The 23,492-nt window shown below is 39.7% G+C and overlaps 4 protein-coding genes across 8 annotated transcripts; all 4 read right to left on the bottom strand.

The window, feature by feature from the left end:
* Window positions 1–234: 234 nt before the first annotated feature.
* Window positions 235–4,505, bottom strand: abhd14a (abhydrolase domain containing 14A). 2 transcript variants are annotated; one of them, XM_084024489.1, is made up of 5 exons: window positions 4,178–4,505; window positions 3,114–3,394; window positions 2,828–2,943; window positions 1,493–1,728; window positions 235–434 (listed from the first exon to the last, which is right to left on the bottom strand). In XM_084024489.1, exons 2-5 carry the CDS (start codon window positions 3,374–3,376, stop codon window positions 252–254), a joined length of 798 nt encoding a protein of 265 aa, XP_083880615.1. In that variant the 5' UTR covers window positions 3,377–3,394; window positions 4,178–4,505; the 3' UTR covers window positions 235–251. The 2 variants fall into 2 exon arrangements, with proteins under 2 accessions (XP_083880615.1, XP_083880616.1); XM_084024490.1 differs by having other exon boundaries at window positions 4,242–4,505.
* Window positions 4,506–4,730: 225 nt separating this feature from the next.
* Window positions 4,731–10,152, bottom strand: hyal2b (hyaluronidase 2b). 2 transcript variants are annotated; one of them, XM_084029315.1, is made up of 4 exons: window positions 9,990–10,152; window positions 8,526–9,497; window positions 8,080–8,169; window positions 4,731–7,984 (listed from the first exon to the last, which is right to left on the bottom strand). In XM_084029315.1, the coding sequence occupies exons 2-4, from the start codon at window positions 9,468–9,470 to the stop codon at window positions 7,595–7,597; spliced, it is 1,425 nt and encodes a 474-aa protein (XP_083885441.1). In that variant the 5' UTR covers window positions 9,471–9,497; window positions 9,990–10,152; the 3' UTR covers window positions 4,731–7,594. The 2 variants fall into 2 exon arrangements, with proteins under 2 accessions (XP_083885441.1, XP_083885440.1); XM_084029314.1 differs by having other exon boundaries at window positions 10,063–10,108.
* Window positions 10,153–13,630: 3,478 nt separating this feature from the next.
* Window positions 13,631–16,837, bottom strand: tusc2b (tumor suppressor 2, mitochondrial calcium regulator b). Its single transcript, XM_084021457.1, has 4 exons — window positions 16,699–16,837; window positions 15,779–16,040; window positions 14,511–14,631; window positions 13,631–14,414 (listed from the first exon to the last, which is right to left on the bottom strand). The coding sequence occupies exons 2-4, from the start codon at window positions 15,925–15,927 to the stop codon at window positions 14,349–14,351; spliced, it is 336 nt and encodes a 111-aa protein (XP_083877583.1). The 5' UTR covers window positions 15,928–16,040; window positions 16,699–16,837; the 3' UTR covers window positions 13,631–14,348.
* Window positions 16,838–17,334: 497 nt separating this feature from the next.
* rassf1 (Ras association domain family member 1) lies at window positions 17,335–22,441 on the bottom strand. 3 transcript variants are annotated; one of them, XM_084020454.1, is made up of 7 exons: window positions 22,318–22,441; window positions 20,685–21,094; window positions 19,656–19,780; window positions 18,567–18,671; window positions 18,193–18,481; window positions 17,985–18,100; window positions 17,335–17,877 (listed from the first exon to the last, which is right to left on the bottom strand). In XM_084020454.1, exons 2-7 carry the CDS (start codon window positions 20,965–20,967, stop codon window positions 17,728–17,730), a joined length of 1,068 nt encoding a protein of 355 aa, XP_083876580.1. In that variant the 5' UTR covers window positions 20,968–21,094; window positions 22,318–22,441; the 3' UTR covers window positions 17,335–17,727. The 3 variants fall into 3 exon arrangements, with proteins under 3 accessions (XP_083876580.1, XP_083876581.1, XP_083876582.1); XM_084020455.1 differs by having other exon boundaries at window positions 20,685–21,203; window positions 22,318–22,428; XM_084020456.1 differs by lacking the exon at window positions 22,318–22,441 and having other exon boundaries at window positions 20,685–21,995.
* Window positions 22,442–23,492: the final 1,051 nt, after the last annotated feature.

The following is a 23,492-nucleotide window of genomic DNA, read 5'->3' as shown; positions in this document are numbered from 1 at the left end:
TATAATGGAAATATCAGAAATACTGTGTTGTTTATGTCATTACAAGGTTTCCCATGCCATTTTCCATGTCTTAAAACCTACTCCCATGCCAACGTTCTTTGCTTCACTAATATGAGAATAATGTAGCTAAAATCTTTTAGCGAAATTGTCACCACATGTAACCAGTGATTAGGGGCCTAGTGTTCCTCCGACTACTTCCTCTTCTTTCTTTTATTTCCGTCTTTCTCCCTCCTCTTCTTCTGCCACACATCTCACTTCAGTTTGCTGAGGAAGTCAATCAACCCTTGGTGAAATTCTCGGGGTTTGTCCATGTAGCAGGCATGGCGAGCTCCTTCTAACTTCAGCACAGAGTGATGAGGAAGTTGTATGAGGTTCTTGTGGGACTGGGCACCCAGATTTGTGTCCAGGGCTCCAAACACAATTAGAGTGGGAATCTAAAAAGAGCACACAGGAGTGAGAAAACTACTACACAGTGCAAAACATTTTTTAAAACCAATATCAGCATACAGCTGTGTAAAGACACACAAAGCCCCCTGGCGTACCCGGTGGTGTTAAATCTACTGTAACTGGCAACAGTGTTGGTGGCTATTTTATACCTGTTGCATAAAGCGTGTATATCTTGCTTGTCTTGTGTTAAATATTACCTGAATATCATGGTTAATAGGATAAAACAAGCAAACTGAATATTATGGTTAATAGGATAAAACAAGCAAACTGAATATCATGGTTAATAGGATAAAACAAGCAAACTGAATATCATGGTTAATAGGATAAAACAAGCAAACTGAATATCATGGTTAATAGGACAAAACAAGCAAACTGAATATCATGGTTAATAGGACAAAACAAGCAAACTGAATATCATGGTTAATAGGACAAAACAAGCAAACTGAATATCATGGTTAATAGGACAAAACAAGCAAACTGAATATCATGGTTAATAGGATAAAACAAGCAATGTGAAAATTTCAGTTTGGACTTTTCAGGAAATTGTAAGACATTTTTCTGACATATCATAGACCAAACAATGAATCGAGACGATAAATGGGTAATGTATAATGAAAATTTATGTAATTTTTAGTTGCAGCCCTAAAATGATTCTGTTCAACTACCGCTGTGCGTTAACTGGTTTATTGCACCACTAAAGCACACCATAAAACTTGTATGATAATCTTGAGACCCTGTCTAGTGGAGGACTCGGTGTCAGTTCCAGTTTTAAGACCTTCAACCATCCAGTTAATATTGTGCGTGGGTGGTACATACACCTGTATAAGGTTGTGTTTGATTAGAATAACAAACTAACTGGCACACTATAGTACAAGGAATGACCCCCAATGTGGGAAAACACATCACCTGGGGTGGAAACACACGCATGCATGGTCAGGTAGTATTACATGACTTCCTCAATGAAATGTTTTAAAAAGGCACAGTTCGCCCAAAAGAAAAGTTAACCCTCACATCTTGAAAAACAGACGAGCTTTACGTCCCTTACCTGAATACTTTGATACTGCTGTGGAGTGTAACTCCGGGTACCGACTGGTGCTATGGATATGAAGCCTTGTAGCTGGGCACTGTTCTTCATGAGGAAGGGGATGGAGTAATGTCCACTCATGGAGGGGCTCAACAGTACAGCAGCCCTGACACCCAAAGACTCCATGAATCTTGAAAGGAGGTCTACTCGATTCTGATCAGTCTTCAGAGCCTCTGAATCCGGCGATTTTCCATACCCTCCAAGAAGAACAACATGTGAAGATGTTAAGATAATAACAACATGGGTGTGCTCAGATCAACATCCATTTACACCAATGTGCTTTTAAATCAGAACACACACCGACTTTTCTTTCTAACATTTCCTTTGTTAAATATTCCTGTTTAATCATCCAAGAGAGACCATATTTTGTAGAATGTTTAAGCAGAGATAGAGGCAGAAGTGATTGAAGTCTTTTATCTGCAAAAATGGGAGCTCAACAACTCTTCAGATTTGCTACTTCATTTCGACAAGCCACATTTTGGGAGAGTACCTACCATACTAGGTTATACTTGAGCTACACCCCTGCCATGCCAAGTCTGGAGGCTATTAGTAACATATATACACTGTAGAAAATTTGAAGGCCACAGGTGAGATAGTTTTCCAGATATTGCTGTTTAAAAATGGCTTTTCAGAGTATGATGCCAAAAACCGTCTAAACTACCCTTCATTCAATGATGTTTCATGAGAAAACTGTTGACAGTAGAGACCTAATATTTTGGATTTGTCCTATTAACAAGTGTGTCTTTTTACAGGACATTCTGAGATGGTCAGATGGGAGGCATTCTTTGAAATGACACGGAATGACCCTTTAGAGAATTCTAACTGCTCTTATCATGGCGGCCACTTGTTTACTTCCGGTTCACTTCTTCAAATAGGAACTTTCATAAGCAAAATAGACTATTCTAAAATAAACTAAATACTGCTCTAATATATATATATGTATATATATATATATATATATATATATATATATATATATCCATGGCAACCACTGTGCTTTAAATGTTTAAATTCCTTTTTGCATTCCTCTGCAGTGTTTCTCCACACTATAAGTCAGCTAGATAGAGCTTGAAATACACAAAAAACATTATGCAAGGAGACCTTATGATTCCATGATCATCTTATTTAAGGGTTTTCATTATATTTTGGTGATTTCCGGGATAATATCTTGAATCGCAATGATTTTGGACAGGATAATTGCGACATGACATTTTCATATTGTCCCATGACTGGTGGGACCTTAATGCACCATCCTGATTATAGTCACTAATATTAGTGGTAAGAATTAAGTTCTACCTGGGAGGTCCATCGCTAAGGCCTGATATCCATTCGTTGCCAGCAGGGCCATCGTTCCAAGCTCCTCCCATGTTTTGGATGTGAAGGCCTGGCCATGCAGGAGGACCACTTGCAGCCTGCACAGAGAAATGTTGTTTTTCAGTATTATATTGCAGTCCTTGGCAATACCCATATGTATATGTATGCATTAATTAAACATTGTAAATATAAAATCATCTGGTCATGGATATAGGGACAAGGCATGTTCTCTGCTCAGATGTTTTAAATAAGTCACTCCATTTGTCACCTTGGCAATATCTGTCGTCCAGACCCATCAACAGGTAAAGCTTCTCTGAAGAACAGTGGAGGGTCCCCGGGTAGCTGTCCAGTGCGAATAGACACATTGATGGTTGGAAGTGGAGGAGGAGGGGTGGCCATCAGCCCCATTCTTTGAGCTTCTAGGGATGGCTCCATGCTGCCCTGGCGAATGGATGGCAGCAGCAGGTACAGCAGTAACGTGGCCAATAGCACCAGACCCAGAACAACAAGACGATTACGCAAGAAATTCATTCTGTCAAGATGAACGATCTGGGGAAAAGTGGTAGAAAGTGCAGTCTGAGTGACCATCATATGGATCCTGATCACACATTATTTCTAACTGTTTGACAGTGATCATCATGACCATCGGGGTTAAATCTATGGCTATGGCATCACAATCTTTGGTTTCTAGATGTATGTTCATAACCGTCATTACGATGGACATAATGCATTGTTAAAATGTGAGGAAGAACAAGCTTTGCCTAGAGTACACCAATGTTGCCACATCTGCAGATGCCAGCGATTGACAAGATGAGTAAAATTCGAGCATAACATGTAAGAATAATGGTCAAAACTTTCTTGAATGAAAAAACACCCAATTGGTTTCCTGACAGCTGGGCAGTTCTACCTTGATTAGTGAGGCAGACAGCAATGAGTTCTGTGTCTCAAAGGTTATGGCTTCACCAGGCAGTTTGGTCCTTGGCAAATAAGACCAAGACTTCCAATCATTCCTACTAACTCATAATGCTTGAAACAGGGGCTAACAACGTAAACCAGTTTTGTACGTTGAGGAAACTGTGCAGTGAAACAAAGTGAATCGAGAATAAACAATCTGCAACATGTTAATGGAAAGTTTATCCGCCAGGGTGAAGGACACACTCTAGTGTTGCAGAACAAAATAAGTAAATAAAACGACGAAAACCAATTTAGCCCAAATATGCAAATAAGCTAACATTAGCTTTATGTGTCGCTCTTCTTACTAGCTAACGGTACATCTCTGTAGAGTGGGACGCTGTGGGAGACGTTAAGGATACAGAACCAGAGGAAACATACCAACACAGACGAGAGGATAGTTGAGATACGTTCACTGACAGGTCGATGAGGCGGTCTGCTTTACCGTCATGTCTTCTGCATTGCTGGTTGACCCTGAAGGGGAAATGTTGCAGAAAGGCGGTAGCTAGCTTATCAAACTGAGAGCAGAAATGGTGAGCTAGTCAGACATTGTTTTACTGACACTAAACTAGCTGTGCATTCAACATTCTCGGGTAGAAAATGTCTAATCGATCATCCAGTGAAAACTGGTTAGAAATTGTCTAACGAGAAAGTGTAGAGGAATTTTGATGAATATCTCCTACACATCAACGTCTTTAGCAGTCTGTTCCTCGTCGGAGCACATTAGCTGCTGCACATAACAACACCAGCATTACACGTCATTTCCTCGTGGCGCTATCAGAAAATACATCTGTTAAAGTTAAAGTTTGAGACATTGCACGCACTGTAAAACATGTCCGTCTTCTACAAAGCCATCACTCAGGCATCATGACATTAGCATTCATTTTATTTAATGTTATTTCCTTGCTTTGCTTCTAAAAAACAAACACGTAGATCAGTGTAAGTCATAATTTATTTCCAGTTATATTTAGTGTGTGTGTATGTATATGTGTGTGTGTGTGTGTGTGTGTGTGTGTGTGTGTGTGTGTGTGTGTGTGTGTGTGTGTGTGTGTGTGTATAAAATGTTTCAAATACAAAACTCTTTGATTTCCGCAGATTTGGTATCATACAATTACATCAATACATATGGGGCACAAAAGGCTTGTACATTAGGGTAATTCCCTTATTAACACTGGTGTTGGAGTTGTAGGAAAGTAAAATTATAAACTACACAAATTATAGATTGCAGATTCATAGTTTTTAATTCTTGATCATTAACGTACCAGGCAGCCACTCATTTTCACTGAAAGTTGCTTGAGTAAGATAATTCACATCATATAATGGTGTGGATGTGTGGTTATCTAGGCATAGTATGTAATAGTTAAGGGAGTAGATAGTGCAGGTTTGACAATCACTGACAACAATCATCAATCAACAATTATTCAGCTCAAATAAAAAAAAGTCTCACGTTGATATTCGTAATGTTTTGCAATAAATGAAAAGCAATGGCTGCCTAAAAGATGAGAAAAACATACAAATATCCAAAATATTATGGCGTCCCTTTAAAAACGGATGGCAGTACAGGTCCTCCTTAACAGATTGATTTACAGTTTATGATTGAAACCTACATGTAAATAGTACCATGGGGAAATTATACATGGGTGACATCTTCCCTTTCTATACCATGAACCAGTGTTACTGTGTCAGACTCGGTTCTCTAAATCACATTTACATGTTCAGGAGTCTTTGCTCAAAAAAAAATTAATCATATTGAAAGATAATGACAAATAAAACCTTAGATTATTTGTGAAAGATGAAAGCCACGGGAGTATAACAGTCATACAAGCATTTCTTTTTAGACAATTCACAGTAGAACAAATCTCTAACATGAATCGGGCAAAAAGAATAAAGTATCTCAACGTGTATGTATCGATGAGAAATAAAGCAAGATCCACCTAAAAAAAAAGTAGTTAAAGTGCAGTATTTTAAAATGCTTGAAGCACAATTAAAACGCTCTATTGCAAAACTTTGTGAGATGCTCCATTTTTCAACAGCATAACCTCATAACTCATTTTAGGTAGTGAAATACATTTCTGAGCAGACTCATAGATAATAAATACAGAACCAACTATGTAAATATGAAACTGCTCCACCAGCTTCAGTCTAGAAAATATATGTACCTGGCAATAAACTAATATGAAGATGTACCTTAAAATCAAAACTGATAATTTTGTATAGAGGCCAATGTCCAAAAGAAGCCATGTTGCTTTTGTGAGTCTAATATGGATATTTGAGAGATTATTAAATCAGATAAGTAAAGCTCATTAGTAGCAGCCATGCTGTTTTAACGTCAACACAAACATGTCCAAAAGGATCATCTTAAGGTACATTACCATGGCATGTACACAACTACCATTGTAACGTGTTTGGCATTGATATCCTAAAATCTATCGTTACTTAAGAGTTGACAGATGCGCTAATACCAGTATTTCTGGAACAAGCTTCGATGTTCAATGATCAGTCGTACATGCTGCTAGTATGTGAATGTTTTCATGAAAATTAACAGAGATTTGGCAAAAGTTACATTACCACAATGCTGAAATTGAGCTTTTTTGACATGAAAATCATAACTTGTTTTCAGAGTGGCATCCATGTAAATTAAAAGATACCATTTGCAATTAACCAGTAACATTTTGGGGGTCACTTATCAGAAGGTCAGGGGTTCGATCCCCATCCCCAAAGTTTCCTTGGGCATGATAATGGATGCCAAATGCTGTGCCATCAATGTGTATGAGAATGATTCGATTAGATTCACATTTTCCTTGTTAATTAAAATGAGAACTGGTGGGTATATGCAGTTCATAAATAGCACCACAGCCAGCAAAGGGCTAAGATACACACTGCTGTAAAAATCTCAACAGTCACAACCTGTAAACAAAGGCAACCATAAGAAAAGAGCACTTCGTAGTTCATAGCACGGTTAAGGCACAATTTTTAACTGAAACAGGCAGGTCCAGCCATGATGTTTCTATAAGCCCAATATAACCAACCAAATTTAAGGCTCCATTTCCCATATTTTTATCACCGTCTCGAACTTTTTGCAGTTTGTACATAAGGCTAACACAGTTTGGCTAACAGTTTGATCCATCAACAGAAAGAAACTCTGTTTGAAGTGGGCAGCAATATCCAAATGCAGAAAACCACAACTTGTTCTATTGTGATACAACAACTTGCATGTAACTTTCTTCCACTTCTTTAGTTTAAGTTCATGTTGTACTTTTGTGGGAACAGCCCCACAATAACAGCCTCTCTTCATCTGGATGTTAGAGTCAGCGTAGGGCATGACAGAGGCCTTTAAATCTATGGTCTACAATTTGGAATAAAAAAAAAATAATTCAGTCTATCAGCCATAGGCCTGCATAGAAATTGACCAATGGGAGCCATTGCTCCGGAAGGCTCCCATTGGCTTGTACCCTCCATCCAATCCCCTCGTCTCCCCTGCTCCACGTCATCCCGCCTCGTGGAACACTGAGGGGAGGGGTTTGGTTGGGGGGGGGGTGCTTTTTTCAAATCTCTTTCAGGGGCTCAACTGATTTTCAGAATGTAGACCTTAGCTTTAAGACATCTGATTTTTTTTTTTTTACATAATTTGATAAAAAAAAATGAACCTCTGATGACAGGAATGCCTGCCTGAGTGAATCATCAGCATTCAGCATCATCACTAGTACATAGCACCTTTCCACTTTTATGTTGAAAAGTACAAACTGTCCTTTTTCAGGGCTGGCAGAAGTAGTGAAAAGTTTGGGCTTTTCCGTTTCCTTAGTGCAGCAGAGTGAGGAGTCCTAGTGGGAGTAAAAGGCAAAGAGGCCAGGTCCCAAAAACAGAGGAGGCTCTATTCTGCCCTTTTTCTTTCTGAGCACAGGCCTCACCCCTGTACCCACTGTAGCATTGGCACTGGAAGTGTGTGTGGAAAAGCGCAAGCTCGGCTTGGCCAGGCGTGCCTGTCACCTTAAGATGGCCACCCTGACTGGTGATGCTGTGTGTTAAGGGGCTGAGGTGCAGGTACACGTCATTGTCTGGTATCTTACGCAGACAGCGGCCGTGGGATTTACAAACCACCTGACTGCACAGTTCTGCTGCTGTAGACACATTGAGGAGATACCGGCCCAGCTGTCCTCGAAGATACTCATTTAGGATGGAGCAGCTGGTCTATATGCAAAGAAAAAAAGAAAAGGATGTTAACCCCAAACCAATGAACACTAGGCTATTCAGCATCAAATGAGCAGAGAGGGTGTGACACTTACATTACTGCTTGCATAGGAGGTGTCCCCCCAGAAGATTACACCTGCAGCTCCAAGTGCAACACTCTCACCAATGGTGGAGACCAGATCCATCTACAAAACATTTACACAAACACTTCAGTCATTTACCATATAAGTCAATATTTTAAATGGTCACTCAGCTAATACACGTTTAGTATAATGTTAACCTGTATTTGATCAAACCTTCAAATGGCAGTGATATTATTACAACCCAAAACTGAAGCAGTACTTAATTTTTTTTCTGTGATATCATTCACTGCTCCTCATAAATAAACACAACACACAGATACTTTCTATTCAACAGCAATGTGTGGTCTCCTGGCAACTGTATCCTCTCAGCGAATGGTTAAAGATAATGATTGAATTCCTAGATAACATGACTGTACAAACCTCCTGTACTTTATTAATTATTGCCCCAGCCAACCTACCTGAGTTAGGAGGGTCATCTGATTTATGTAAGTAGGACGGGTATAAACAAAAACAGGCCGTGCTAATCCATCCCCAACAGATGCCAGGCGCATCGCCTCCTTCACCCTGTTTCGGACAAACAGGCATCCCTCCTTTGTGGATCCCAGTACAGAACCAATGTATATAGATGGGAAGAAGGCTGTACATTCCATCCACAACCAGTTCAGTTGATCATTGCGTGCCATCTCCACAACAGGACAGCGGCCTGTGTAGTTCTTCAGGCCACTCCTGTAGTCATGGTTGTAACAATCTGGAAACAGGTAGAAGCCCCACAGTTGATTAGGTCTCAAGTTCTTGGCAAGTTTCAGCGTCTCCAGCATAAATTTGCGAGCTGATAGCTCAAACTCCTGCTGTGCAACTTTCCCCACTTGTTCCGGGGTCCACTTGGGATTCTTTTTGGCCACCATTTCACGGGATTTACTACGATAGATATCTTTAATATCCCAATTTCGGATCCATAAGGGACGCCACTCCTCCCAATCAATTACAGCCAAACCTTTCGCCTCTGGCTCTCGTATATATTTTTGCAAACCTTCGGGCATCTTTTCATAGTGCCGAGTGAGGCTGGCAAGTTGTGGAAGGCCTCCATTCACTGCAGTGCCACCACGCTCATAATAGGGATACACCCCAAGGCGCTCCTTATAGAATATTGTGAGGTTCTGCCGGACAAAGCCCTCATTGGGAGAAGCCACAATGTCAAACTGGTCCAGAGATAAAGTTACGCCACGTCGCGGGCCACACTCCTGTGTTGGGGCATTCCAGACGAGAAGAACTGGCTTCTGGGAATACAATGGCCATCTTGTCTGCTTTATATCTACTGAACAGAAGGCCGTCCACGACAGAGTCAGAAGCAACCAGGGCAGTTGGCCAGCTGTGGTGTAGAGAGGGTGAAATACAGCCTCCATGGTCACTGGTCTCCTTTTCTCCTCTTTCTATTGAGAAGAAAAATTAAGTGGTTTAGTTAAATACAGACCAAAACAAGAACAAAACACATTCAAAATACTTTTTTTCTTACATTTATGAAAATAGGAAATATTGAGGTCGTAATAAAGGTGCAGTCAAAGCAACGTGATTAAATGGGTAAAGTTTCAGCGAGCATCTCGAACACAGGGGGAATAAATATTGTTCGATTAACTATAACACGTCTGGTTTAAAAACTGCTTGAATTTACGTTAACAGTTAAGTAACGTTTAATTAACCATTTCCGATGTAGTAAATCAATGTGATCAGGGCGAGATGTAAAACATCCACGGATTGGAAAACACCCACTTTTTAATATTTAACATTAACTGGACTACTCGGACTACTTTTAATTTCTCAGTTAGCGTTAATGTAAGTTGGTCAAATTAACAGTTGGCTCAAAGTTTCATTGAAACTACAAACGTGCTAAGTTAGCTAGCGTGTTGTTTCTTCTTCAGTCTGACCTGTTCTGATAAAGCTGAAGACGGGGCTTTATTCCAGTCACGTAACCGTCTGATAAATTGCTTTTCCACCGACCTGCCATCTGAATGACAACATTCAGAGCCCTTTTAAATCCATGTTGGTGTTTTACAAATCTGCCAGCTAATGCTAACAGAAAAGACGGAAGGAGCGATGATGACGTTGAGCAACAACAGATCAGTGCATTGAGTTCCTGAGCGTGTGTGGGGGGGAGGTTACATTGATGAAATATATAAATTGTCTTGTTTTTCCGTCTTTATTCATACACCATGGGGTTTATTTATCTACTATTAATAGTCAACACTTAAGCATAACTTTAACCCTGTCAGGCTGTAATTTATGGGTAAAATGACATGCCAGTGCCGCTCTATCCCCCTTGAATAAAGACCAAAATGGTCTGTTCTTCAAATAGTTTCTCTGGATTGACTAGACGGAGAGCATCGATTCCACGTTATAGTGTCTGGGGGCTGTTGTGTTTTGTTCCTAATATGAAGCCAATTTTAGCTATTTTAGCTTAAAGTTGTCAAGTTCTAACTTGAATACATGTGGAACTAGAAGCATAAGCATGTGTGTTTCTTTAAATACAACGACATTCAGATAAACCAGGTGGAATACATTGTAATCTAGTTAAGTGAATTAGATTTATATCCTGTATCTGTTCTGAGGAAATTCATTTTGTTTTAAAAGCTTTCATGCCATTCTATTGCTCTGAATGATAACAAATATAGTTGCACTGTGAGAGAAGATATATCATGTTGATCCAGCCTAATTTTAATTAATTCGTTTTAAATCTGTCATATTGTGATGTGTTGAAAAATGCCTCTTACCAGTAAACGTGTCCTCTCTAATCTCCGGATGAAAGTAGTCGAGTTCAATCAAGGAGTTGTTTAAATGGGGATGCATGTATCAATTGATACAGTGGATGCTAATGCGCCCTGTTGCATTGCTGTGTTCTGTCAGTTCCCCCTCCACAGTGCAGACAAAGCAGTCCATTCTGTGTTGAAGTTGACTACTGACTGGTATTTAAATATCCAGCAGACTCCACCTCTGTTTGGGAATTCAATAGATTAGTTTTCTGTGCTTTAACACCGTTTGGATGTCAGTGACAGGGCACACATTATTAGTAATAGGGCTGTTCGATTTTGCCTAAAAATAAAATCTCGATTTTGTTCTCTCAAAATCCGATTTTCGATTACGATTACGATTATTTTGTGAAATGACAAAAGGCAAAGAAATTATTTCAAATATGCTGCTTTTTTATTGAACATTTCCCCCATTGGGCTTTAAATGCAATTTGCTCTTATTAAACAAAAAATGAATGAATAAAGTGCAAAACTCTTTTTGTAAAATAAATAAAGTTTGAAAAAATATAAGAAAAAAATCAGCAAATCAGCACTTGCAAACATACAGTAAGTTATATTTCCAATTAAATAAAACAAGACATTTTCTAATTAAACTAAACTGGGTCTTTGCATGCTAAATAATAATGTAACCCATGAAGGAGGTAGAGGTGTGTGAAAAATCGATTTTACGAGTTTCACGTTTTAACATCGTTCTAAATACATAATCGCGATTACGATTTAAAATCGATTAATCGAACAGCCCTAATTAGTAAGTATTATTATTATTATTATTTAACCAGCAGATAGTTCTAATTAAGTCTTAAGACCGACTCGCAGTTGAAACCATGCCAGTTATGGTTTACTCATAATCTCCAGGTGTGACGTCTGAGAATGGTTCACACTTTGTTCATCACTCCAGCTGTGAGCAGTTTTACTCCAGTTAAAGACACATCTACGGCTGCTTTGGTAACCAATAATATAAGATTAGTAGATGATGTCAGGTTCTCACTGCAAACTGTACATACAAGTTTAGCAGTTGAAACTAGCTATTTAAAAAGTGTTTTTAATTAATGGTACTGTACATTAAGTTGTCTTGACTCACCAAGTTGTTTGTCTGTTTTGCAGAGGGTGTACATGTCTGATATAATGGGCACCAAGAGTTCAGGTTACTTCACCACACAGGGAATTATTGTAGATGCCAATACTTAGAGATTGATGCATCTCATTCAACCTTTTGTTGAACCAAATGGGGTCATTGTACCTCTGACGATTAATAAATAACTTCGGCAGGATCTTTTGTAAGTTCTCTGTTTGCACCTATACACCAAAGAAAATATATTAAGGTGCTTATATTGATAAAACATGTATATGAGTTGACCTCATTGCCACAAAAGAGAGAATTATGTAAACTGACATTACAGAGAGCTGCTGAGTAAAGCGCTAGTTTAGGGATTATAATACCCTTACCTGAGGTGCCCCATTATCACCTTCTTCAAATACACATTCAGACATCATGACTTAGACAGTTCTTCCAGAGGACAGAAATGAGAAAAGTTATTCTTGATTTCTTTCAAGTTGTTTCCAAAAACAAAAACCCATTCAGCAAATGTCTGGAATTCAGTCTGAAACATCCCTCTTTGTTATAATATAGAATTCACACATTGATTGTTAATGACAACGTAAAAGATAATATGAAGATAGATAATAAAGAAAGTTGTTTCTATGAAGAACTTACTTTCTTTTCTTGTCTTTCATGTGTTCAGACCTTTGTCAGCAAAGACAGGGGAAGGGTGGTTTGCTCGGTCAAATCTTTCCTTTTAACCTCAAAACTGCAATTCACCTCCTGGCTTTGCATATTATTACAGCTTTGTGAAAGTAAACAACACAAAGTAATTGTACTGCCATGCCTCCCCCAGACTCAGCTGAAAAAGATGCTTGCCCAGAGGTTAAGGAAAAAAGAACTGAGATTTGTGTAGAGTAAAACCATTTCATGGAAACAATAAAGTGGAGTTGGTTTTGGCAAATCCCTCTTTATCCTCAGAGGAGAACAATACCAGACAGCTTTGAAGAAAAACCTTTCCCATGGAGCGATGATACCCTTCACTTCATTCCTTACCTTAACTCAGCCCATTAGCACACACACAAACACACACTCCACCTCTCAACAATGGTTTGCCGTTGTAATTTCCTATGCAGGTGGCATATTTCATCAGGTGGAGGTCAGGAGCATCATTTCCATGGGTGAACAGGTCGTTGTTGTAAGTTGATTTAAGTGTTAACAACCTTTGAGTCTATTGATTATTCCACACATAGATATGATAAGCTTGCCAAATAGTTGTTATATAAAGATTTGGCTGAGCAAGACATGTTTGTATCTGATGAAATTAAATTTCCTTGTGCAACTTCCTTCATCTTAACATTTCAGTTTCACTCAGCAGGATGTGATGTGTACCAGGATTAGTCCCTTAAACCCACCGTTTTAAATTCTGTAAATATTTCCCATCATGCGTCTAAGCTCCCTGACCTATATGATTCTTCGGTTGTCCCATTACAGGTAATCACATGCTGGGGGAGAATGTAACCACTGAAAAACTCAGTAAGTGTATCTTCACTTTAATTATGGTCAGATTTATTTATACTGAACTAGAAACAACCAAATAAATACCCACCAAATGTGACTTTGCAGTTGTAGAATGTGACCGCCCAGGAGTTTATAGGCAATGATAATAAAATATATCCATGGATCTTCTGTTGTAATATAAAAAGGGACCATGACACAGGTTAGCGTTTGATATTGTAATTAAAAAACAGTTATAATAAATTAAAAGTGAAAGATAGTATGCCGAGCAGCAAACGAAACAACAGGATCTCTTTACTTGACTGCTGCTGTGTACAAGTGTGGCTCTGAGGTCATTGAAGCCAGTTCATCCAACGTTATGACATTAATCCACTTGAGATTTCGTGGGGCACTGATTGTCAACTCCCTAGACTATTTCCGATAAGCAGATCCTGTTCCATGCATAATAAAGCAAAGTCATGATGGTGTCAAAAAAAAGTGTGCACATAAAAATTACTCTAGATATGACTGTGACAGAAAGAAGAATTGGATAAATTCTCCTCAAACTCCTAGAGTTCAAAGAATCATACCAGAAAACAACCTGCAGCAATAAATTCAGGACTCTGGCACATTTCATATTGTGTCTGCACACACATTCACACTGACATGCACATAAACCATGATCTGTAAACTGAGTACTGAGTTTGCCGACTTGGCACCCTTCTAGATCTCCAATAGTGACCTATTCTGTGTCTAACTGCACACAAGCCAAAACAGATCACATGCAGAGGCTCAACACACATTGCATTAGCCTGTCCACATAAGGGCATCAAATATATCAAGAGATCATGTTATTTTAAAAGGTGGTTCAGGCTTCCAGCTGTAGGGGAATCCACGGGACGGTATTGACACAGTGGCTAGTCTGACACACTGCTCAGACATGATCAGGCTTCACAGAGGACGACTGGGAAATCTACATGGATGCAAGGGATGTCCAGCTTTATAATTCCCTGGAAGGACACAAAGGAGAGAATTATGTGAGCTGACATTACAGAGAGCTGCTGTTGGTGAGTAAAGCCCTAGTTTAGGGATTATAACACCCTTACCTGAGGTGTTAGGTTTTTTTGAATCCTCTTCAGTTTAGCTCTTTTACGACCATTTTTTGTCACAACGGTCTCTTCATAGAACTCATGGGCCAAGTCGCCGTCTTCATCGAAGTACATAGAGCTGCAGCAGAGAGAGTAAATTAATTATCCAAATGTGCATGTCTCTGTGTATCCAAACCTTTAGAAGGTACGAAATCCACGTCATTTTTAATCACACGACAGGTCCTTGTTTTCAAATATACTGTGTCACAGAGACACTATGAGAAAGGCACAATCACTACAAATACAAATGTTTTTAAGTGAGCATTAACAAAACATTACAAGCTGCTTAGTTTGCATACACCTTTGTTCCTTCACTGAACCTCCGTGATATTCTGTACATTACTACATGGAGTTCACCTAAAATAGTGTAGGAAATCAAAACATTCAGTCAGCTTTCTTCCTGTGGCTAAGATGCCTGTTTTTGAAAGGTTAGGAGTATGGTAAGAAAACTGCTTAGTTCAACAGTGGTGTATAAGAAGGCAGCTAAGGCCACAACATATCAGCTACAGCAGCAAAACACTATGCTTGCATCCACTCCTGTCGAATGAAAAACAAGAGGAAAGATAGAGTGGACAAAATGTGGAAATTGGCTGAAGAAATAGATATCACATTACCGACAAGTCCTGGTTTTTGGTATAATACACCGGAGGATGGGTGAGAATGGTTGTGCAAACAACATGCATTTATTGCTCTATTTTGGTCAGTATCAACCACATGGGCTGAATGTGAATGTGTAGGAATGTTTTTCTTTACAAGCACACATTGATCTCTTAATCATCTTTTAAAAATCCTTTTTTTTTTAAATGAGCACACAATACAGCGTGTCTTACAACATCATCAAGCCTTGACCAAGAAAATGAGTCACATACTAGGGCTGTCCTGCAATAAAGAAACACTCATTGATAAATCGAATTGTTGTAGATCTGAAAAAATGTAGTCCTCCTCCATACCCACAATTCAGCCCAACAATACAACCGAATGTTGGCCGGGTTGTTTAAAGCATGTATGCATTGTCTCATCGGAAGTAACTGAATGATAGCATCACATAAATATGAATCTAATTTCTGTGGAACATTCTCAATGTAAACTAAGAGTAATATCAATATGGGAATTCATGTTGTTGTAATATGAATATTGGAACAGATCGGTATAAAAGTATTTTTGAGTCTGCTATAATATCTGAAACATGTATGATGAAGGCTACATACTGCTGAAGTTATATTTACCTTCTTCTGGTTAACACAAAGGGAGTTGCACTTGGGAAACTTCGAACTCTCGCCATTGGCTGCTCATTTCCATCTTTGGTTGGGTCGTCAGTACTACCTGAGCCAGAAAAAGGCCAAAATCCTTTGGATTTGGAGCCGCTACCACCCATCTTCAGCTGCTGCACATTATTTTCTTGGGTCACAGGACTGCCAGTGGTGTAACAGTGTTACTGTACCAGATGAAATGTGACCTTCAGAATATGAAACCTATGAAAAGTGGCATCTGAAAAGGGAGAAGTGAAGTCATTTTAATATATATTTATCATACCACAAGCATAAAATAAACCCAGTTTTCTGTGGAAAGACAAAGTGATACCACTGACAGGGACAATAATTCAACTTCAAATATGAAAAAGAATGTTATATTATACTGCAACATCTGTGGATATACACGTATAACCGGTGCAAAATATTAACGCATATAGATTTATTATATAAACAGTAATTATATATCGCTTAAAGCTAACATAGAAGACACATAATAGAGGACAAATAGAAACCACCCTTCAACGTTCTAGTATTATTATCAGGCTAAATAACGTGAAGTTAGTCAGCAATGCTAGAGTGGAGAGAGCTTGGTGCAATTAGCATAGGTTATCTGACTAGGACAGCTAACTTGGCTAGCCGGCTTTGGCCGACAAGACCATACAGATTCTGGTACTGCGCGCGTTAGTTACAGTGGATGTTATGTCGCTTTATGTCCTGGGTACTAACGTTGTCATTCGCTTAAGACAGTTGCTCTGTTACTCGCATTAGACAGGCCAACACGTTTATATCTGGTTTACAAAATAGCGTTACTGACGCTGCAGAATGCTACCGTTAGCTAGTTTGATAACTGGCGTTTGTCACTTCCGCTTCGCTAGCATGAGTTAAACACATACCTAAAGTGGGGTTTGATGTGTTCGCGGTTATTAAATATTCTTTGAAGATTTTTTCTTGGTGGGTTGCTAAATCTATACAAGATAAGACACACAGCTACGCTAGCTGTTTAGGCTAACCAACGTCACACGTTCTTCTTCCCTGTCCCTTTCTCTTTCTAGTGGTAAAGCGATTGTTTTAACTACCGCCACCACATGGTCAGGAGTAACATTACAGAAGTGTGAAAGCAGAAAACTACAAGGAAAGACAGCAGCTAGAATGTGGTTAACAGCAAAAATTAACTTTAAACTTACTGCCTCCTGCCATAAACAAAGTACACTAGAAAAGTATAAAAGTGTATGGACGAGGGCACGCCATAATACTATTACATACTAACTTACCTTGTAGTTGGTAAAGAGCAAATCCCTTTCAGGTTCCAAAATGTATGGAAAGCATCCCCAAGAGAGTGGATACTGAATACTATGCACTTTTTTTAAATCCAAATAGTGTACACACACACACACACACACACACACACACACACACACACACACACACACACACACACACACACACACACACATACAGTCTTTGTACTGAGTACTTGATGTATAATTTTACGAATAACATAAAAATTACCAAACATTTATTATCATCAATTTATTAGATTGTTAGAATGTAAACACATTCTTTCACATATGTCCAAATACATTTTACAGGTTCATTAAAGTGCCAACATTTTAAAAACAGCTTCTTAAAATATGAATGAAACTAAATAAGACATGATAAATGATCAGAAAGACTAAAATGTAGTTTTTATACTATAAATAATCCAGTCAAGCAGCAGTTCACAACAGTAGTTCCTCTTGCACACATTCTGCTGTGCCTAAGCCTTGAAGTAATTTCACATTAATGTAACAGCAGTGTCCCTGCTTCATAAACATCTACTAAAAACAAATGCCATTGCCTGACCTCTTTTCTTCCCTTTTACATTGCTAGTCAATAAAGTAGGAACCTTCTTCATGTTTAAAGATCAGTTGGATTGCTAAAAGTCAACCAGGAGTAGTAATCCTTGCCATGGCCTGCTTCGTTGTGTCTCTAGCAAGAGCGTAGCGCTTCACAATCTGCCGCACATGCTCGTCTTCTTCACGCTTCAGGATTCGCAGAAAGTTGCACAACTCAGGAAAACTAAATGCATCCCACTGTGGAGGAGAGCGATTTCTCATTAGAATCTATTGTACATATAATAACTTTTTTTTCAGCATATATTTTCATACAGATTCATTTTCAGAGCCAAATGGCAACTTACATTTATTTCCCCTGTCTCATTCTCTTTTAAAACCAGACTCAGGACTTTTTCACTGGGGCCGGCACACAAGCGCAGGGAGAGGGGACGCTCATCATCAGGCAGTTTACGCATGTACACTAAAGGAAACCAACGTCAGCACTTAATATTGATACAGCTTAATGCTTGGTTCCGATGTGTCAAAGTAAATGCGTATTATTGAAGATTCTACCTTGACTCTGTCTCTCAGTGCGTTCAAACAGGGCAAACTTGGCCGGGTTGTCCACCACGGTGAACTTGTTGAGCAGCGCCTCGATGACTTCTCGCACACGCGTTTGGGAGCTTATATGCAGGTGCTTGGCAGCGTCTTTAGGGAGGTAGAAAGATGTACGTCGTGTTATCCGTCTGCCCTGACGGTCATCCTCCTCTGTGGAGCACGGGCTCTGCGGGGGAGGGAGGGAGATGGGACGGGCTAACTGAAAGTGGACCTTGATGAAGCCGGTGTAGGACCCGTCTTTATTCTGCAGGACAGAAAGATACATTATATTCTCAGAGTGGGATGCAAACCATGAAATAATAACACAAATACAGTACAAGTTCACTCACAACCACCATGTAGAGATTGCTGTTGATCTGTGCATTATACTCCTTAACCTTCTGGTGAATCTCACCGACGGTCAACTTCTGTTTACTCCAATCAATCTGTTCATCCTACAAAGAAAAGAGCAGGTACAGTATAGCAAACAGGCCTCATAATGTCAGCAGAAAGCTTCATCCTCACACGTTGAGGATGAAGAGAAAGTGAGAACAGGTGCACGTAAACTCAATTCCTTTTTCCCTTGGTTACAGAATAAAGATGTCATTTTATAGTGCACTAGAAAATGAAAACAGCTTTTTGCCTATAGAACCAATTAATTATGCCTCACCGCTGATCTTCTGATCTTGTGAAAGAAAGATGTACATGCAGTAAAATACAGTTCCAGCTCTGAGCTACTGTCATTCGAACAGGAAAAGGTGTCATTTGTTGCGCTTCCCCAGGTCATCTCCGTGGTTCAAGGTGAACTTTGTGAGCTGTGTTCTGTCCCTCTTCTGCCTGCAGCGCTCCGATTCTACTCTTCTGACCTCAGCATTTCTGTGTGCTCCTCCCTGCCAATAAAACCTCACAAAGATGTCTTGAGGGCCAGCCCACTCCAAGAGGAGATCTGCTCAAATGACCCCCAGAGCACTTTCACCCAATGTTATTGTTGTGTGTGTACACATTAACATCTGAATTTAGTTTCCTATCATATACAGTATAATAGCACCAACACCAATAGCTAATTTACTCTTTGAAAATATTAAATCAATGTTTCTGTTTTTTGCTGAATGTCCCAATAATGGTGAAACAATCATGTAATTATCTGATAACTTGAGCTGGCAATAGTTTTTTTTGTGGTCCTGAAATAAGGGCAGGTGTTTTATTGTAAAGTAGTTAAGTTATCCCCTCCCCTCAGCACTCTCCCAAATAACTCTCTGTATAGATGCATTGACGAGGAGGAGGTAATAATCCCAGCGTCCTCGGGGGCATATGGTACACTGATACTCAGTGAACGGCAGCGGACAATCTGGTGGCCACCTTCTGCCTTGACCACCTAAAACAAGCCAGTGAAGACTGCTCGCTCCATAAAATATGTGATTTTAACTCGGTTCCATTACCACATTTGTGTCGGTCTCCAGGGAGTCAACAGAGAAATCTTCCTCATCTTTTAGCAAACTTCCATCTGTACTGCAGTCCAACTGGATGAATGGTCGGCAGCGGTGGTGGCAAGTGTAACTGCAGTCTGATAAAGAGAGGGAGAGAGAGAGAGAGAGAGAGAGAGAGAGAGAGAGAGAGAGAGAGAGAGAGAGAGAGAGAGAGAGAGAGAGAGAGAGAGAGAGAATTTGGTGGTCAACACTTGTTGTGGATTTTGTTCAGTAATCTGTCCCTGTGCTGAAAAACATCATAAAACACACACTATTCTAGATGCATTAGATATGCTATGTAAGCAACATGCCAACATGTTTATATGTATAAATAAAATGTGTCGTTACTCATGTTATATATACCGACAAATATATATTCTTCCGTCTGTACACCATGAAGCTTGCCAGAGCTTCCTACAGATTAGGACAAACTCTGTCTCACGAATGGAAAATAACATGAGCATCCTGCATTCTCTGATACTGGAAGGTGAAGGCCGTGTCAGAGCTGATTTGGGCTTTCATTTGAGGGCCTTTTAAGTCATTAGTAATAGGTCTACAGGATTAACAGTGTTCTATGAACCTTGAGTACACAAAAGGTCACAATGTCTATGAGAAACATGATGATTCAAGGCAGCCTAATAAAGTGTATGTCACTGTGTCTCAGGCAATAAAGGTGGCATCTCTTTGCTTTTTAGGTCAATGGTTACAGAAAAACATGCTGGTGTTATTCTCTATTATGTTCTATATTATTCTCATTACAAAAACAAATACTACAATAATTTCCAACCAGGCTCATTTGTTCCCACTTACAACTTTAAAATGTTTTAATTTTAAAATTTGGCTGAATACATTTAGCTGGGCAGTGTAGTTTTTAGCAAAAGTTACAAATAGGAGTAAACAGTGAGTTTGGTGGGGGATATTTTCAGCCTTGGATTAATAAACATTGGCACAGTGGGAAAAAAACAGAATATTAGCAAACAAATTCCCATGCAAGGTACTCACTGGCACAGCGTAAACTTTGCTTGTAAACACCCCAGATGAATTCTCCACACAGGTCACACCAGGTGAGATGGGTGTGACTGTAGGGCTGGAAGTCATGACCCACTCCAGCCTCCCCTATCTGATGCTCGATGCTGACGCTGTCCCCGAGCAAACGGACGACGTGGAAGTGGCTCGACTGACCCGGGTTCACGGGCGGCGGGGCTCTGTGGGCGGCGGGAGCCGCCAGCTCGATGGGATCATTTACGCTGAGGTCCTTCAGCTCAATCAGCTCACATTTAGACATCCTGTCCCTGACGCAGACTCTGACATGTCAAGTGAGCACTTGCCGTCCATGAGCTAGTGGGGGTGTTCATCAGCATCAGCGTGTGCACCGTTGCATCCTTATTGAGGATGTTGTGAATGATGGGGATCTGGTGAGATGAACATTTGGGGGAAAGAAACCCAGCAGGTCAGTTTTTTTAATTCAGTCCAAATTGTTGTCTTGAGCACAATAACGAGTGTCTGCTTCGTCCTGACGAGCTGCAAAATCATACACAAGTACAACACAATGAATGCATGTGTGGGTCAGTTCCACATCTGTTGCAGGATATAGAATAACTTTATTATTTGGACCAGCGTGTTTCTGGTTGCGGCCTTCATCAGGGTCATCCAGATGATTCCATATTTAAATGACCCTGTTCTACTCATCTACGTTTAAATCGGTTAAAATTTAGGCAATAACATTCATGAAAGCAACATCTGTGCTGTTTTACAGGCAGAAGAGATTATGATTATAATAAAATGGAGGATAAAATGAGCGGTATATAATCCTGTGCAATCCTGGGACGACTGTTTTTTTCTGTGTGTGTGAGATAGAGTCTCCCAGTATCACTTGATCATCATTCATCATTAAATACAGAAAGACTATGAAATAACTGGCAAGACAATGGAAGTAAAATGCCTACAGCCATAGTTTTCAAATGTTTAAATATTCACAACAGCATGAATACAAGTTATAGCATAAGTGCTGAGGTGATGTATCACTGTGTCATTCTGAGTACTTTTAGATTTGAATTACATTTCCACTGATTCCACTGTGTACTTTCACACTTTGCATTGGGAATCCACCTGTAGTACAGTGGGGCTACTGCTTCTTCCACCACTCTGGAATGAAATGTCCCGCAAACACCGACGGCGGTAGAACTGCATTCCTCTGGTGACACTGAATGTTCAGGTGCATCACAGACTCGAAACCGAGTCTCTCTGTGGAGTCATTGTGACTAGAATATGAACAAGCTGGGGCTCTATCCGACAAGTGGGTCACCACACGGCGCAATTACCCACACACACACACACACACACACACACACACACACACACACACACACACGGGAACAATGCTGACGGATAATCCGGGATGCACATTCTTCTGCTTGATGTTACTTTCGTGTGAAACCGAGCATTCGTGGCTCCATCTATAAAGTTTTCGGACGCTTCGTCTTTATTTGTCGTTTGGCTGCGGAGTGCAGCGCGGTCTGCGACGGGACCCGCTTTAATCCCGTCCGAAACGGGACGACAAAACTCACCGGACACTCGAGCAAATGTTCGGATTTAATGACGGACAAACGGTTAAGAAAGAATGGAAAAACCTTACCTCGTTTAATACACAATCGCCACTTATCGCAGAGGATGTTTGGGGAGTGGACCTCGTAATAGCGCCGAGCTGTCCCTCCTCCTCCTCCACACGCACGTCTGTGTGCGCATGCACGTCGTGAGTGGGATTATTTTCTAATCCCGTACAGTAAAGGCTAGACTATGTGAATTAAACCATCCCTACATGCAACCTATCCTGCGTGTGTATGTTAAGGAGAGCTCAATACACTATACATAGCCGACATTGTTTTGATAAGGCTTTATATTAAGGCACCCTTTATTTATTAATGCTAACTACTAGGTTTTTTTTCAACTCCTGTTTTGTGAACATGTATAACTGCAGACGTTATTAGAGTATATTTGTTCATTAATTTTGAATATTTAAAAATGCATTAAAAGATAAACATGTGAAATAGGGGATTTTTCCATGGCAACCAATGCTCTTATTACTAGTTTATAAAGTATTATATATTATTACACACTATTGATCAACAGACTGATTCCCTTTTCTCCAACAATGATAGTGGGATCTGAATGGACTGTTTAATGTTTAAGGGCCATCTGGAAATCTCTCAGGAAAAAGCCTCCAGGCATAAATATGGGAAGAGCTCTCTCAGAACTCTCTGAGTTGATTCACTGATTATTTGTAGAGAGAGTAAAGCAAGATCCCACTTTGACAGAGAGGGATAAAATGCACATGATAACGTTGTGAATAAATCTGCATAGTGCCCTGCACCAGTTTTGGTATTAGTCAAAAAACCTCAAAGCGTTGAAAAACTAACACATGTTTAAAAGCAGTGGTCATCAACTAAGTACACAAGTACTCTACCTGCATACAAATGGGCACTTGTTATTCTCTCACTAATGTGGAGTGGCTGCTGTCAGTGTTACAGTATTATATTATTGGATAATTTTTATTTATTTACTTATATTTAAGTGGTACTTTAACCTAGTAACCTAACCTAACTTTGTAGGCCTAGTTAGTCAAGGTGGAGTGAAAAAGAATTGTATTTGTTTTATGTTAATATTTTACACATTTTATATACTGTATACGACAGGCACAAGTTAAGCTACATTTTCACCCAAAACTGACTGACACAATTTTGGCATTGGGAGCGAGTTGGATATATTATATGATATATATTCACACCCATTATAACATCTGAAACTTCACCA

Source organism: Eutrigla gurnardus, assembly GCF_963514095.1.
Source record: "Eutrigla gurnardus genome assembly, chromosome: 2".
NCBI classification, from domain to species: Eukaryota; Metazoa; Chordata; class Actinopteri; order Perciformes; family Triglidae; genus Eutrigla; species Eutrigla gurnardus.
The sequence above is the reverse complement of the archived record's forward strand: the minus strand, read 5'-3'. Positions and strand labels throughout refer to the sequence as shown.